General features: G+C 49.8%; 1 protein-coding gene across 1 annotated transcript; it reads right to left on the bottom strand.

Moving 5' to 3' along the window:
- Positions 1 to 6,742: 6,742 nt before the first annotated feature.
- On the bottom strand, positions 6,743 to 11,964 carry PIM1 (Pim-1 proto-oncogene, serine/threonine kinase). Its single transcript, XM_004484070.5, has 6 exons — positions 11,556 to 11,964; positions 11,358 to 11,464; positions 11,204 to 11,254; positions 10,740 to 11,106; positions 8,966 to 9,142; positions 6,743 to 8,257 (listed from the first exon to the last, which is right to left on the bottom strand). Exons 1-6 carry the CDS (start codon positions 11,635 to 11,637, stop codon positions 8,100 to 8,102), a joined length of 942 nt encoding a protein of 313 aa, XP_004484127.1. The 5' UTR covers positions 11,638 to 11,964; the 3' UTR covers positions 6,743 to 8,099.
- Positions 11,965 to 15,282: the final 3,318 nt, after the last annotated feature.

Raw genomic sequence — 15,282 nt, 5'->3', positions numbered from 1 at the left:
CAGCTAGCTGTAGGGGAATTTGGGGAATTTAGTCTTCATTCTTAAGGAACGCCATAAGACTAGCTAAAAATCATAAGTTCTTTTCCCCAAAAAAGAAAGGGATAAGGGATATTGGCATAAACGACAATTTATTCCTACCCAAAGCCCTATCTAGTAATATATATAATGTTTCATATATAATGAAGGAGGGAAGTTGGAAATTACTGAAATTATGTACATCCATACTACGACCATATCAAAATGAATTTTACCGATAGTTCTTGAAATGAAATATTTCAATAGCACAGTTGCTAAATTGGGGGGAAACTGCTTATCAAAAATATGGGCTCTTTTATATACAATTATTTTATATAAAATTGCACATACATAGTGTAAAACGTTTGGACGTCCTAAAAGTATTTCTGCGGTGGGAGGGTAACAACACGTAACTAATTCCCTTTCCTTCTACCATTATTTATATCAAAACAAAAATAAAAGGCATCTTTTTATAAGCAGGGGGAAAAACTATTTTCAAATAGAAAATATGTGGGCATCTGTCTCTCGGGAACTTCTTGAGTGCATCTGAGAGGCGATAGGCAGGCTGGGACTCAGGGGCTGGGCATGTCTCAGTCCTTTCTCTCCAGACACAGGATTTAACCAGCCGCCGAGCTCCTGGTGTCTGGCAGGCACTGGCTCCGGCCTGGGGCGCGGGAGCGAGGTCTGCTCCGGCGTTGTGGGCGACGCCGTTGACTATCGTCACGGAAAAGATGGTCACCACATCTAGGAGCACCGGCGCAATCACGCAGCAACCGTGCGCGCTGCCGTCGCGCGCCCTTCCCGGCCCCAGCCGGGCCCTTCGCCATCGGCTCTGCGCGGGAGAGGATGACCTAACGGACCGCACCTCCCGGGACGCCCCGCCCCCTGGCTTCCGGTCGGGCTCAGCCAATGGGAGGGCTGCTGGGGGGGCGCCGAGGTAGGGCGCCAGGCCCGGGGTGGTGGATTCTCGGGCGCTCCCGCGCCGTGTGCGGCTGCCGCGGGCTGCCTCTCCGTGGAGCGGGTCAGCTCTCTGGCCCGGCAGCCTCGTCCACACGGCCTCGGTGTCTCTCCGCTCCATTCCCGGCTCCCTCCTCGCGCCCTTCTAGGCTGAGGGAGGTCATGCTCCCACGGGAGCGAGCCCCGGGGACAGCACTGCCCCCTGGAGGGTTCCCCGCGCTTTCGTAGGGAGTTCTTTTTTCACTCTCCTCGCGTTATCGAATATGAGGGGCCATCTGTTTCCTGCCGGGATCCTGATGGACACAAAGGGCTTGGGGAGTGAGGAGAGGAGAAAACTCGAGCGGCTGGGCACCTGCTTCGCACCTACGAGGTCCCAGGCCCCAGGGGGAAAAAAAAGTTACATTGGGATGGGCCATCTGGAGGAAGAGCTGGCGAAGAGGAATGAAGAGAAGTGAGTGCTAGTTATGGGAGGAGAGGTCTGAGTTGGCAGTTGGGCCGAAAAGAGCTGACAGGTTAGAGAAGCGAGTGGGGGCAGAGGAGAGAATCAGGGCTGAGGCCGGAAAAGGTGAAAAATATGGTGTCTTTAATCAGGGTGGGGTGAGGCAGGTAGTAAGTAACTCCAGGAAAGAGTGCATATGCACAGGGGCACATGCCAACACACATATAAACATAGTTCATCTTGCTCCAGCCCTCACACCACACACAAAGCAAACATACAAACACGTGACCCCCACCACAAACACCAGTCACATCCTTGCTCTGCTGTGACTCTTGTCCACTGACTGGTATCATTCTGAAACCTGGAAGGGACAGATGAGAAAAGCCCAGGTGGTACTCACACATGAAAAAGGAGTTCTCTCAAGTGTGTCCACCTGGGTGCACAGTAGGTGCTCTGTGGATAAGTCTGGAGTGGCTCCGTGGACACTGCCTCCTGGCTTTCACGCTCGGGTACAGGTCAGGGCTACCTGTGGAGCTGACCTGTGTGTGCTGATCTCCTAAGCAATTGAGACCAGGGAGGTACCCAAACACTGGCCTCTTCTGGCCACAACCCAAATGTCTGCCTATCCTGTGGAAAATTCTAGAGTGAAAATGAACAACAGCTACATGCTACAACACATGAATCTTTATACAGCTGAATGAAAAGATGTACCATATCACCATATACATGTGATTCCCCTTTTTAAACATTTTTAAAAATTGTGGCAACATACATATAACATAAAACTTGGCATTTTATGCACACCAATGTTCATGGCAGCATTATTCACAATTACCAAAAGATGGAAGGAACCCAAGTGTCCCCCAATTGAAGAATGGATGAATGAAATGTGGCATATACATATGATGGACTATTATTCAGCTGTGAAAAGGAATGAAGTCCTGATACATGTGACAACATGGATGAACCCTGAAAACACCATGTGGAGTGAAAGAAGCCAGATGCAAAAAGACAGATATTGTATGATCTCACTGATTTGAAACAATTAGAATAAGCAAACTCATAGTCAGAATCTAGAATATACGTTACTAGGGGGCAAGGCAGGATAGGGAATGGGAAGTTAAGGCTTAAAAATAATACAGGGTTCCGCATGATTGTTTTGTAAACTACAACTTTTCTAATTTAATAAATAAATAAAAATAAATTTTAAAAAGTTTATGTGTTAACTAAATAAAGTAAATAAAAGTATAATAAAAAAATTTTAATGTACAGGGTTCCCATTTCGAATGATGGAAATGTTTTGGGAATGGATGGTGGTGATGGTAGCACAACATTGTACATTGTAAATGAAATGAATAGCCCTGAAATATATATCTGGATGTGATTAAGGGGGGAAACAATAAAATTTTTTTTTTTAAATCCATGGAACTACACTGCACAGTGAACCCTAAGTTAAACCACAGGCTTTAATTAACAATACAGTTATAAAAATGTGCAAAGAAAAAAAGAAACACAAAAATTATGCAATTTTCTTTGCCATTTTAATCATTTTAAAGTGTAAAAGTCAGTGGCATTAATTACATTTAAAATGTTGTGCTACCATCATCACCATCCATTAAAAAACATTCTCATTGCCCAAAACAGAAACTTTGTACCCGTTAGGCAATAACTCCTCAATCCCTCTTCCCCATAGTCCCTGGTATCCTCAAATCTACTTTCTGTTTCTGTGAATTTACTTGTTCTACATATTTCATTTAAGTGAAATCATACAATATTTGTCCTTTTGTGTCTGGCTTATTTTACCATGTTTTCAAGGTTCATCCATGTTGTAGCATATATCAGCACTTTGTTCCTTTCTATGACTGTATAATATTCCATTGTACGGATATACCACAATTTGTTACCCACTGATCTGGCAATGGACACCTGGGTTGTTTCCATCTTTTAGCTATTGCAAATAATGCTGCTGTGAATATTGGTATACAAGTATCTGCTGGAGCCCTTGCTCAAACAAGGGTGTATACCCAAGAGTGGAATTGCTAATTCATATGGTAATTCTATATGGAACATCTTTTTTTACACAAAGTTCAAGAACCAGAACTAAACATTACATAATTTAGGGACACATGCATAAAATAAAACTTTCTATAAGAGATTACTAAATGCAAAATTCAAGAGTAGTTTACATCTGGAGCAAGGCAGGGGATGGATTAAGAGAATATCTTATGGATGGATGCCATTGCTAATGTTCTGATTCTTGAGCTGAGTGGTAGATTTATTATATAATAAAATATCATAAAATAATGGGAGACCACGCTGGGACCAATCATGACCCAATGATTATGATTAATTCAGTTCTGTGCATCGGATGTCCTGTTACAATAAATAAAATAATAAATAAAAACTGTCATCTCAGCTTGACCCTAGTTCTGCTTATTTTTGTACTTCCTCCCACAGCTATGCTGAAGGGTCATTGCAACCTAGCTCTTGGCAAACGGGGTTAGTAGTGCAAGGCTGGGCAGGAAATGAACTGGGGGATGAGGCCATATCTGCTTTAACACTGTTCTTGATAGGTCCTTTGTGGTGAGGGTTTCCAAGAACCAGCAGAGCAGTTGAAGGAGCTGAGCAACATTTACAAGAAATGTGCCCCGCCCCACCCCTAACCTCCCCCTCTCCCCCCCTTGCCCCCTTCTCTTCCCTCTACCGCCTCCAGCCCTTCCTCCCCACCCAGGCCCAAGGGAAGAGCAGCTCAGGAGCCCCGCAGGGACTCTCTGCACATCTGCACAGTACGGAACCTCTTACCTGACTCTGGTGTGGGGAGAACTGCCCTGACCTCCGGATCACACGCCCTAAAGCACCTTGTCGAATCCACACACGTTTATTAAGCAGCAGCACAGCAGAGCATGGACTACCTGGGTCCACGTCCTGACCTGATCACTTCTTAGGTGTGTGACCTTTATAAGATGAGCTGCAGAACCGCTCTGCACCTCAGTTTCCCCACCCGTAAAGTAGGAACAAAGAATAGCACTTCCCTTAGAGAGAGCTGTGAGGTTAAATAAGTTAATACATGCAAAGCTTGCTGCATGGCGCTAGGCACACAGAAGGTACTGAATGAGTGTTAGCTATTACCACTGAGGACCAACTATGTGCCTGGCGCTAGGCTAAGTGTTTGGAAAGGTGGAAATGAATCGGTGAGACCATGGCCCTGATCAGATGTTGGCAGTCTTCTATAAAAGGTCAAATGGTCAATGTTTCCAACTAGTCTCTATCACACGACTCAACTCTACGTTGTAGCACAGTATATAAATGAGTGAGCAGGGCCGTGTTCCATTTAAACTTTATTGATGGTCATTGAAATTTGAATTTCATATAATTTTTACATGTCGCAAAAGATTATTCTTCATTTAGTCTGTTTTCAACCATTTCAAAAGGTTAAACCCAGTCTTAGCTCATAGGTTGTACAAAACGAGAGGCAGCAGGCCAATTTGATTAGCCAACCATAGTTTACTGACCCCTGGTCTAGTGGAGGGAAAAAAAATGAGCCCCTCTGTGTTTCTCTGCTCTATGTGCATGTTCAATGTGTCACCTTACAGGTGAACAAACTGAGGCTTATCCTTAAAGTCCAGCTGAAATGCTGCCTCCTCTTCAAAGCCTTCTAGATGAACTCTGCCTCTCTAAGCAGGAGATAGTATTTGTTTGCAAGTACATTTAATTCAGTCCTGACAACCTTATCAGGGAGTATTCCTATTTAGCCTCAGAAGGCATAACTTGCCCAATGCAGGTAGAATCCGACGTCCGAGTCCATGCTCCTGACCATTGCTTCTACCCCCTCCTCTGTGTTCCTGTGGCCAAACATCGACCTCCATATTAGTTATCTGATTGCCCAGCCATTCTACACTTTAAACTGCCCATGAGAATATATAATTTTACCCTGCCCATGCACCCCCCGAATACTTTGCACCCAGTAGGAGCATAATATGTATTTCTTCAGAGACACCTTCTTCCGTCGCCCTGGGAGTCTCAACAGAGGATGGGGAAACTACTAGAAATTCACCTCAAGGGACTTAGCTGTATTTCGTTATTAGCTTGGAGCAACGTTTAATTCAAGTGCCAACTTTACGGGAAAGGAGGCATGCAATCCTCACTCTCAGAGGTCGGGAATGGGAAGGGGAAGTGGGGGGAGGTGGTGACAAAAGGGGAACCTCAGAAAATCAGCCCCACTGAGCCAAGAAATCCTTCCTTCCTCCTCCACAGCCACGTGGCACTGAGCTAGGGTGGGGGATCTAATCCAAGTTTAGGGGTAGACAAACCTCAGAACTGAACGTAAATGAGGGGTATCTGGCGTGGGCCCTCAAGCAACTTGACCAGGAGTCTGGGCCAGTGTCCAAAGTCTGTGCACACACCAAGGAGAGGGGCAAGGCGACCCACAGGGAGGAAAGGATGTTAGAACCACTGCTGTTTATAAAGGTACAAGAAAGCAATGTTGGCTAATACTCAATATAGAAGTTGACAGGGGCACATGCTCCTGTTTTCAGCATATCAGGGCGTCTTCAAATCTTATGTGCAAAGTGGTTTTATGGGTTTTATTTTTCAGTTTAAACTAAACTCACATAAAATGGACAAGGGGCTTAAAAAGGTTTTTGCAAAGAAACCGTGGACTGAAAATACTATCCAAGCTCAAGTATTAACATGGCAGAGCTAACGTTTCACCTGCTTCCAATACAAGCACTTTAAGCACATTGAAGAGGGGAAAAGCCCTGATCTAAGTGAAAACACCCATTTTCATCCATCTACTATAGCACGTGAGGAAACGAAGCTAACTTCATGAAAGTAAAAGTAGCCGTTTTTCAGTAAGCTTGTCATCTTTCAAGGGTTCATCTTACTAGTGGGAGAAAAATTTTTAAAGTTTCAATTGAGATCTGATGGGAAGCACTGCCCAACGAACTTTCTGTGATGAGGGAAAGGTTCTATCTGTACTGCCCAACAAGGTAACCACTAGTCACAAGTGGCTGTTCAATGCTGGAAATACGGCTAGTACACCTAGGAAACGACATAGCCCTGTGTGCTTTACTAAACAGCACAGCTCGAGAATTGTCAGGAATGGGGGGATTTCATTGGGCCTCTCCTGACAAATTTGGTCCACAGAACACTGGCCCCAACCCTTGACGGTATTCTCATTTCAGAAAGGTGACCATCCCAGGACTCCTGCTGAAGGAAATGAAACTTACAGAAAGCTCCGCTTCTCCTAACACAGGGTTTGGGGCACTTCCCAGGAGTTCAACAAATGCATACTAGCATGCCTCCGCATGGACAACACTTAGAAGCCACAAGTTAAGACAAAAGGTTTTTATTCAAAAAACGCCAAGTATAAAAAAAAAAATAATAATAAGATCTCTTTTATTCCCCTGTACAGTATTTCACTCATAAAACCAGCAGGCTACATGCTGCTCAAAACAGCCCCAGAGAGGATCTGGAAGGCACACCACCCACAACTGCTTTTCATAAATCTATCCTCTATACACAAGTCAGCAACACCCTTCCCCCAGCACCCACAGAACCCAGACCCACTTGGGTAAGAGGGTGGGGGGCCCCACGGCAGTCAGGGAGCTGCAGCAGCTGTCCTGCCCGAGTCCCATCACCCCACAAACAGAGCAAGCGGCACAGCCCTCCCCCAAAGGTCCCCAAGTCAGAGGAGGAGAGGAGGAAAGAAAACTAGGACAGCAGCCGTGGAAGCTTGGAGCAGGAAGGGAACCAAATAAATAAATAAATAAATACATAACATTGACCTCCAGGTTAGAATGCGCATCTTTCAAAAAGAAAAAAAAAAAGAAAAAAAAAACAGGTAAAATAACTTAAAAGGCAAAAATCAAAGAAAAATTAGATCAACTACAACCCTTTGTACACTACCATGCCATCTGTACACACATTTACAGTTTTTCTGTTGATTTGCATTGTTTGTGCATTTGTGTGTGAGGTCTTGGCTTTGAAAACAGTTAAGTAAAAACCAAAAAGGAAGACCAGTTCACTCGGGAGTTTTACTAAGGAGGCAGAAAAAGGGCAGGTGGCTCAGCGTTTGGCCCTGTAGCCTCTTCCATGGCACCTTTCATATAAAGGAGGGGGGAGGGGGGAGAAGGAGGGGGAGAAAAAGAGGGAACCAAACCCAGGCAGATTTTTGGAGAAGCAGCAGGTAAAAGAGGCAAGTTCAAGTATTTCTCCCAGCACAGCCGGAGTCCCCACAGAAGGCACTCAGAAGAGTCGGAAGAGGTGACAGGGACTTAAAATGGTGCTTAGTCCTAGCCCGTCCCAGCCTGTTTCCCCCCCTGCCCGGCCCATCACGGCATTCACAACTCATGATGAAGGGAACAGCTTCATGGCAGGGTTCTGGCCCACCCCCCACCCCCCACCCGCGGGGTTTTGCAGACGCCCAGCAATGCTGGACACCCATGAGAAGGAGGGGCACCTAAGGGAGTGGAGGGGCCGAGGGCACCTGGAGGGGAGTCTCGTCCCCCGCGTTGGGAGGGAGCCTCCAGGGGCCTGGGGTCTGGAATGAGTAGTAAATGTTGTTCCTGTATCAAGCACTGTCCTGCTCGGCGAGAAGTATCAATGGTACTTGGGAAGCTGGAGACAGAAGCCTCCCCTCCCTCGAGCATCTGACTGACAGGGAGAGGAGGCCCTGCTGGAAAAGCTGCTATTTGTTGGACTCTGGCGACAGGCTGTGGAGGTGGATCTCAGCAGTTTCCTGGGGCAGGAGGACATCTTGCATCCACGGGTGGTTCTGGATCTCCTCGAAGGATGGCCGATCGGATGGTCTCAGGGACAAGCACCATCTAATGAGATGCTGACACTCTGCAGAAAACAGCAGAGAGGGAGGGTATGAATGACTCAACTCTGTTTTTTACAATATAAAGGTATTCCCAATTTGCTTCCCAGGGCCCACGAGACTGGGGTCCCGAGGAAGCCACATGCTTTCTGGAACATCAGCTAAGTGCTGGGTACTCTTCCGTGGGAAGGTAGGAAATAAACTAACCCATTAGGATCTTTCGGTCTGCTCTCAGCTAAAACTTGGCTCCCCTCTTAACCCTGTGGTTTTCAAACTTCAAGAGCTGGGGCCTTTCCCACAACACCCCCTCACAGAAATAGGAAGGATGATGACAAGGGATTTCGATGAGACACACTTAGCGTGAGGAGGTGATTTCATTCACTTACCACACCTTTCAAACATGCCCACCACCCACAGTGCGGTCACAGGAACTACAGCGTTTGCAGAGCTACCGCCTTAAGGGCTGCAGAGAGCCCTCGGCTCTTTACTCTGGCAAAACAAGGAGCTGAGAAACCAGGTCTGAGTTGGAAATAGTAGTCAACTCAGGGAAACCATTCTCACACGTGATCGTCCTCTGGCCACCCAGGGAAGGCTCTGGAGCAAGCCATGTGATTCCTGGGCCAGCTCTCAAGGAGAGCCCATCGGCCTGGGATTCTGCTAGCCCACATCAAGGCACACCCAGGGAAGCTCTCCACAATCCAAGGACTGTACCCAAGGGGTCTTCTGGAAATTACCTGAAGAGACCCTCTGCCTGAAGAACACCTGTCCCCTGACGATCTCCTCATCGTGCTCAAAAGGAATATCTCCACAGACCATGTCGTAGAGCAGGACCCCCAGGGACCAGACGGCCGCCGACCTGCCATGGTAGCGGTGGTAGCGGATCCACTCCGGAGGACTGTACACTCGGGTCCCTGCAAGCCAGGGGAATAGGAGGGAAAACAAGCTTTCAGTGAAAGTAAACACAAAGCAGTTGCACAGCACGCCGAGTAACTAATAAACAGCACCGCCCTTTTTCTGCAAACCTACTTCTTCCCCGTGAAATAAAGTAAAAAAAAAAAAAAAAGCATAGGGTCCTTTCCTCAGCAACTGGTTAAGTTCCGTTTTATTTTTCACGGGCTAAAAGGAGAATGGATGAGTGGCATATGGCATCTCTCCAACCCAAAGCATCACCCACCTCTCTACCAGTCCCGACCAGAAACTGATATTCTTTACAAACTGCTCCAAGAAGCAAACAGACCCAAATCCTCAGGCCTGCATGTGGTGGGCCCACCCACCAGGCAATGAATGGATCAATGTCTACACAATCAAGGAGGTATGCCACAGGCGATCCTCAGCCTACATTAATCGTTGCCCAGGAGCCTGGCAGATATTCTCATTTCGGATATGACCCAGGCGAGGACACAGCACAACATAGGGGTGCTCTTTGGAAGGCTTTCCTCTCCATTCCCTCCCCCGCCCTTAAGTGCAAGGGCAGACACCCACACCCTTTCTTCCTCAATCAGGAAAGGTAGACCAAGCTGCCAGGCTGGTTTCAGACCACGTGATTCCTGTTTACAAACTTTGGGTTGTAAAAAAAAAAAAAAAAAAAAGGCCTATCCCGCTGGTGCTCACCAGGGGGCAGCAAATACCCGAAGGAAAAAACCCGGGAGGCCCCAGCCAGCCATTAACTGTTATAAATACAAAAAATGCTGCCCAGCCCAGCGTCCTCCAAGGGCAAATAAACACACGCCACAAGCCCGAGTCACAAGTTTTGAAAGGCTGTCGTCTGTTAGGTTAGGCTGCTCGAACCACGACCCACCCTCCTGCGCTTTGATCTCAAAGCTCTTCATTCCTTCTTTTCTTAAAGAACTCGCTCTAAGCCCCTCCCTAGGATAGGTTTTCATTCTCTCGGCGGAGACACCCAACTAATTTTCAAACGAGCAACAGATCTTATTTCACAACATTCATTACCGACTCCCTCACCCTACACCACCCCTCCCCCCAATCAACAAAATGAATTATTTAGCGCCACGACTGTTTCTATTCCCCCCCCCCCCGCCAGGATCAAAGGCGGAGGGAGGAGGGGAACTGCCGCTCAGAAAACTACCACGCAGAAACTTACTTCCTTATAAAACAAAAACAAAACAAAAATGACAAAACCGGCATCGGTTTTCATCTCTCCCGCTCTCCCCTCCCACTCCCCTCCCACCCTTTTACTGGCGGGGAAATTGGGTCATACTTCAAAAATCTGGGCTACAGCTGCTTGCCCATAGCCTCTTATTCATCGGGAAAGCTGGGAACCCACTGAGCTCCACTTAAAATAATAAAATCGTGCCAGAAAGACGGCAGGTTCCGCTGGCTCGAGCCGCCCCGGCCTTACTACGCCGGGGAGCTCTCCCCGCCCCACCCCTCCCCGCAGCCAGGCCGCCCGGTGACCTTTACAGCGAGCCGGGGAGGCAGAGGCGGCGGCCCGAGGCCTCGGGGCCCGGCCGGGGCACCTGCGCGGGCCCTCCCGGGGGCCCAGCTCACCGTCGAAGTCGGTGTAGACGGTGTCCTTGAGCAGCGCCCCCGACCCGAAGTCGATGAGCTTGAGCTCGCCGCGGCTGAGGTCGATGAGGATGTTCTCGTCCTTGATGTCGCGGTGGAGCACCCCGCAGCTGTGGCAGTGCCGCACGGCCTCCAGCACCTGCCAGAAGAAGCTGCGGGCCAGCTCCTCCTGCAGGGCCCCCCTTTCCGTGATAAAGTCGAAGAGGTCTTGCACCGGCTCGGGCCGCTCGAGGACCAGGACGAAACTGTCGGGCCTCTCGAACCAGTCCAGGAGCCTGATGACGCCGGGGAAGCCCGAGCTCACCTTCTTCAGCAGGAGCACTTCCATGGGCACTCGGGTGCCATTGGGCTGCGGGGGCGACGCGAGCCGCGTGAGCCGGCGACTGGGGGGGGGGGGTCCCCGCACCCTGCCCCTCGCGGGGGGTCGCTCCCTCCGGGCCACTTACCAGTTCTCCCCAGTCGGAAATCCGGTCCTTCTCCACGTGCTTGATAGCCACCTGCAAGCCCCACAGAGTCCCCGTTAGGTCCCCTCGCCGGGACCCCGGCAAGCCCGCGCGCCTCCCGCAGGCCGCCCACCCCCGCGGCGGGGCGCCCGCTCACCGGCAAGTTGTCGGCGACGCGAATGCCTGAGTACACGGAGCCGAAGCCGCCGCTGCCCAGCAGCGGGCCCACCTGGTACTGCGACTCCAGGGGCTCCTTCTCCTTGCCTAGGCGAGGGGGGCACAGGGGACTCAGCGCCGGCCCGCGCCCGGGCCCCCGCCCCACCCTCCCCGCGCCGGGGCGGAGGTCGGCGCTCACCCGGCGCCAGCTTGGTGGCGTGCAGGTCGCCGCAGGGCGCGGCGCGCAGGTGGGCCAGCGAGTTGATTTTGGACAGGAGCATCCCAACCTCCAGGGTGGCGGCGCGGGGACGGTGCCCGGAGGAGCAGCAGGAGGAGCCGGGGCTGGGCTGGCGCTGCCTCCCGCCGGGGCTGCCGCTGCGGCGGGCGCTGCGGCGGCGACTGGCGCGCAAGGCCGAGGGCGAGCCGGAGGACGACCGCGGGCGCTGCCGGGGCTGGCGGCGGGCGGGCGCGCCGGCCGGCTCAGGCGGCGCCGAGGGCTCGGGGGGCACCGCGCTGTGCGCCGCGGGACAGGGGGCTCGAAGCTGCCGCCGCCGCTGCTGCTGCTGCTGCTGCCCGCCCCGCCGCCGCCGCCGCCGCCGCCGCCGCCGCCGCGTCCTCTCGGGCCTCCTCCGCCACCGCGGCCGCTGCAGCAGACGCCCGGCTCGCCCCGCCGCCAGGAGTAAAGGGGCGGAGCGCGCCGGCGGGAGGGCGCGCGGGCGGGCGGGGATGGGGCGGGGCCTCTCCGGGAGGCCGAGGCGGGGAGCCGGGCGGCCCGGCCGGCGGAGGGAGGAGAGGGGGTGGGGAGGCGGCGGGCCGGGGCCACGCCCCTCGGCCCCCGCCCCGCGCGCGCGGCCGCCGCGCCCCGGCCCCGCCCCCCGCCGGCGCGCCTCCAGCCAACCAGAGGCCGGCTCATCTGCATAGCCCGGCGCGCCCCGCTCGCGCGGTCAGAATGGTCCCTACGCCGCCACGACGTGGCGGGAAGGAAAAGGCGCCAAAATGGAGGGGGAGGGGCGCGGGGCGTGAGGGGAGGCGGGAACTGGGTGCGGGGCCGCGGGGGAGGAAAGATGGGGAGGGGCGTATCGATTCAAACCCAAACAATAACAAAGCCATCAAAGGCCGCCCGGGGCCGCCTCTGCGGCTCGGCGTTTCTCCGGGGTTTTGGGTCAAGGGCTGGAGCGGGAGCATAACAAGTTGCGCGGAGATGACGAGCGTCGGAGTGTCAGGCGGGGAGGCCGGGCGGCAGCGCCGGGGTGTGAAGGACTGTGTGTGGGGAGACCGACGAGGGTGGTCTTTCTGAGTGACTCAGACCCGAGACCTCCAAGTCTGGTGGGGCGGGGTGACGTCGCGCTGTGGCCCGGGCGGGGGCTGCACCGCGGCTGGGGTGTGCTGGGGGACGCAGATGGGCGAGCCGTGAGTCACGGCGGTTTCTCAGCGGGAGAGGAGGTGTATCGGGCCCGGAGCTAAGCTGGGGGAGAACGCTGCTGGTTCCGGAGGGGGTTATTACCGATCGTGGTTGTCACAGGCGGTTAAAAGATCAGCCCCACACTCGCAGGCAGATTTTCCTTTTCCAAACGCGGAAAGGTACCAGCGAATCCTGGTCCGTAAGAAGTGATGTGTGGGAAAGTGCCCCGTAAATAGGAAGGCACGGAACAAATGTCAGTATTATGATGCCAGATCTGTCACGGGCCCTTCTGTGCGGGCGGGAGCCAGGGGGAAATGCCTGATCATACCGCTGGTGGGAGGCGCGCTCGAGTTAATCAGCGCTTTCACGTGGTAGTCACCTTTTCATCAGCCTGTTATTACCAGCAATTGTTGCCCGACTCCAGTGTTGACGTCTCAAAGGAAATCCCCCCACGTATTGCCCCCACGGAAATAACATGGAAAACTGACCAGTTCGACTTTTCCTACTTCGTCCTTTTTAACTTCATGTAGAGTTGATAACGACGTGTGAAAATGAGTAAATTAAGATTCATGTAACCCATTAATTGAATTGTAGTGGGCTCAGTAATTGAAAAACTACGTTCCATTTTAATTTTTTCAACGTTCCTACCACTTAAAGGAAAAAGGGTGTTTAAGGGTCTGTATCGCTGTTGTCATTAACGGCTTAAATGTTTCATTAAAACTTTTCTACAGTGCTTGTTGTATAAAATTGCCCAGATATTTAACAACTTTTGTGAATTTGTAAAATATTACGTATTTTCCTTTTGTTTGTGAGCTGTGGCCTAACGCATTCATTTTTGATGACTAGGAGAAAACCCAAGGGAACGGGAATTATTCCTTTTTTACAGACCGGAAAATGAAACATAAGTAGGATGACACGGGGTCATACAATAGCTAAGGGAGGAACAGAAATGACCCAAATTTGACGCCTGAGTATTCAAAGCTTTCCTCGTATTGGGGTCTAAAACTCTCCTTGGCACTGAGAACGTGATCAGCAAATGTTTGTGCCCTCCACCCCCCATCCCCTCTACCCTCCCATTCCTTTCTCATGCCTTCTTCACTTCTAGCCAAACTAGTCTGTTCCCTGTGGTTCCCACTCACCTAGCGCTTGCCAGATTTTCTGCCTTTGCTCTGCAAGTGCCCTCCTCTCCTCTCTTTTCTTCAGTCTTTCCACCCTTCAGGTCACACAGTTGTAGTTCCACCTCAGACAAATTCCAAGCTTCACTGTCCACCCCACTTATCTGACAACAGGGTGTTTTCTTCTGCTCTCTCTTTGTTAATTAAGTTTTCAACTATTTATGCATTGTTGCCCCAGCCTACCTCATAAGGACCTGGCGTGCATACTTCTTTATCTAACATTTGTTGATGAAGGGGAAGACCATAAAACTTTTCATTCATATTGTGTCCCAAGGAAAATGTCAATTTATGCCAAATTTAAGTGCAGTAAACACAAGGCTTAGACAAAATAAAGTAGAGGCTAGGGACAAGGGTTTTGAACTGTTTGCCTGATTAAAAATCTGGGCTCTGTCACCTACTAGTTATGTGACTTTGGTCAAGTTACTTAAAACCTTTCTAAGCTTTAGAGTCTAAATGGAGATAATAATAGTACCTATCTCACAGGGCTGTTGTAAGAACAAATAAAATTCTGCATGTAAAGCGCTGAGTAAACAAATGAATTCTAGCTATGATGAAAATGACAATTATGATTCTAACAGTTTCCAGTGGAAAGGAAGAATTTTGGAATGGTCTTACATCTTGAAGGGTTCAGAAGGTGAAATGCTGGATAAATATTTTTATTTTAAGCATCTTGGGAGAGTATGAGATTCGAAAGAGTAGTACACATTAAATCAAATTCAACCTTACTTTTTCACTTACTTTAAATCTTAGGGCTAAATATTTAATCAGTTAGAGCTAAAGTGATTAACATTTAATGTCTGCTTTATGTGGTGGGTACTTCACGGCTAGGAATTACAAAAGATGGACCTTGCTTAGCAAAGAGCTTTCATTTACTTAAAACTGCTTTTACAGATAATTATTAAATGTTCAAGTATGTTGTACATTAAAAGTGGGTAGGATGTTTCGAGTCATCAAAATATAGTTTTAATTAAAAAAGCAAGAGTTACCTTTGTTGTCTCAAATAACAAAGAATCAGAAAAATCACCTTAATAATTAAATGCCAAATGTTTTGGGAAAGATGAAGGTTGTGTAATTATATTAACAATTCTCAGGAAAAGGGAGAATTTGTTAATGTTATTTTGAACGATACCTAAATTAATCCTAAGGCAATTTCCGCATTTTACCTGATAGGGATTTAATCAAGTCATTGTCAAGAAATGACTTCAGCAACTTCTATAATCACAGAAGTTTATGAGAAGTAAGTTTGAAAGGGAGGCCTGTATACTTTTTTTTGTTTTTAGGTACTTCTGAGTCTGGTCCAAGTACTTAGATAACTAGAATTGTCTAGCTTTTTCTCTTATTTGCAATCA

The sequence above is a fragment of the Dasypus novemcinctus genome, chromosome 11, assembly GCF_030445035.2.
Source record: "Dasypus novemcinctus isolate mDasNov1 chromosome 11, mDasNov1.1.hap2, whole genome shotgun sequence".
Classification (NCBI taxonomy): domain Eukaryota; kingdom Metazoa; phylum Chordata; class Mammalia; order Cingulata; family Dasypodidae; genus Dasypus; species Dasypus novemcinctus.
This window is presented reverse-complemented; position numbering and strand designations above follow the sequence as displayed.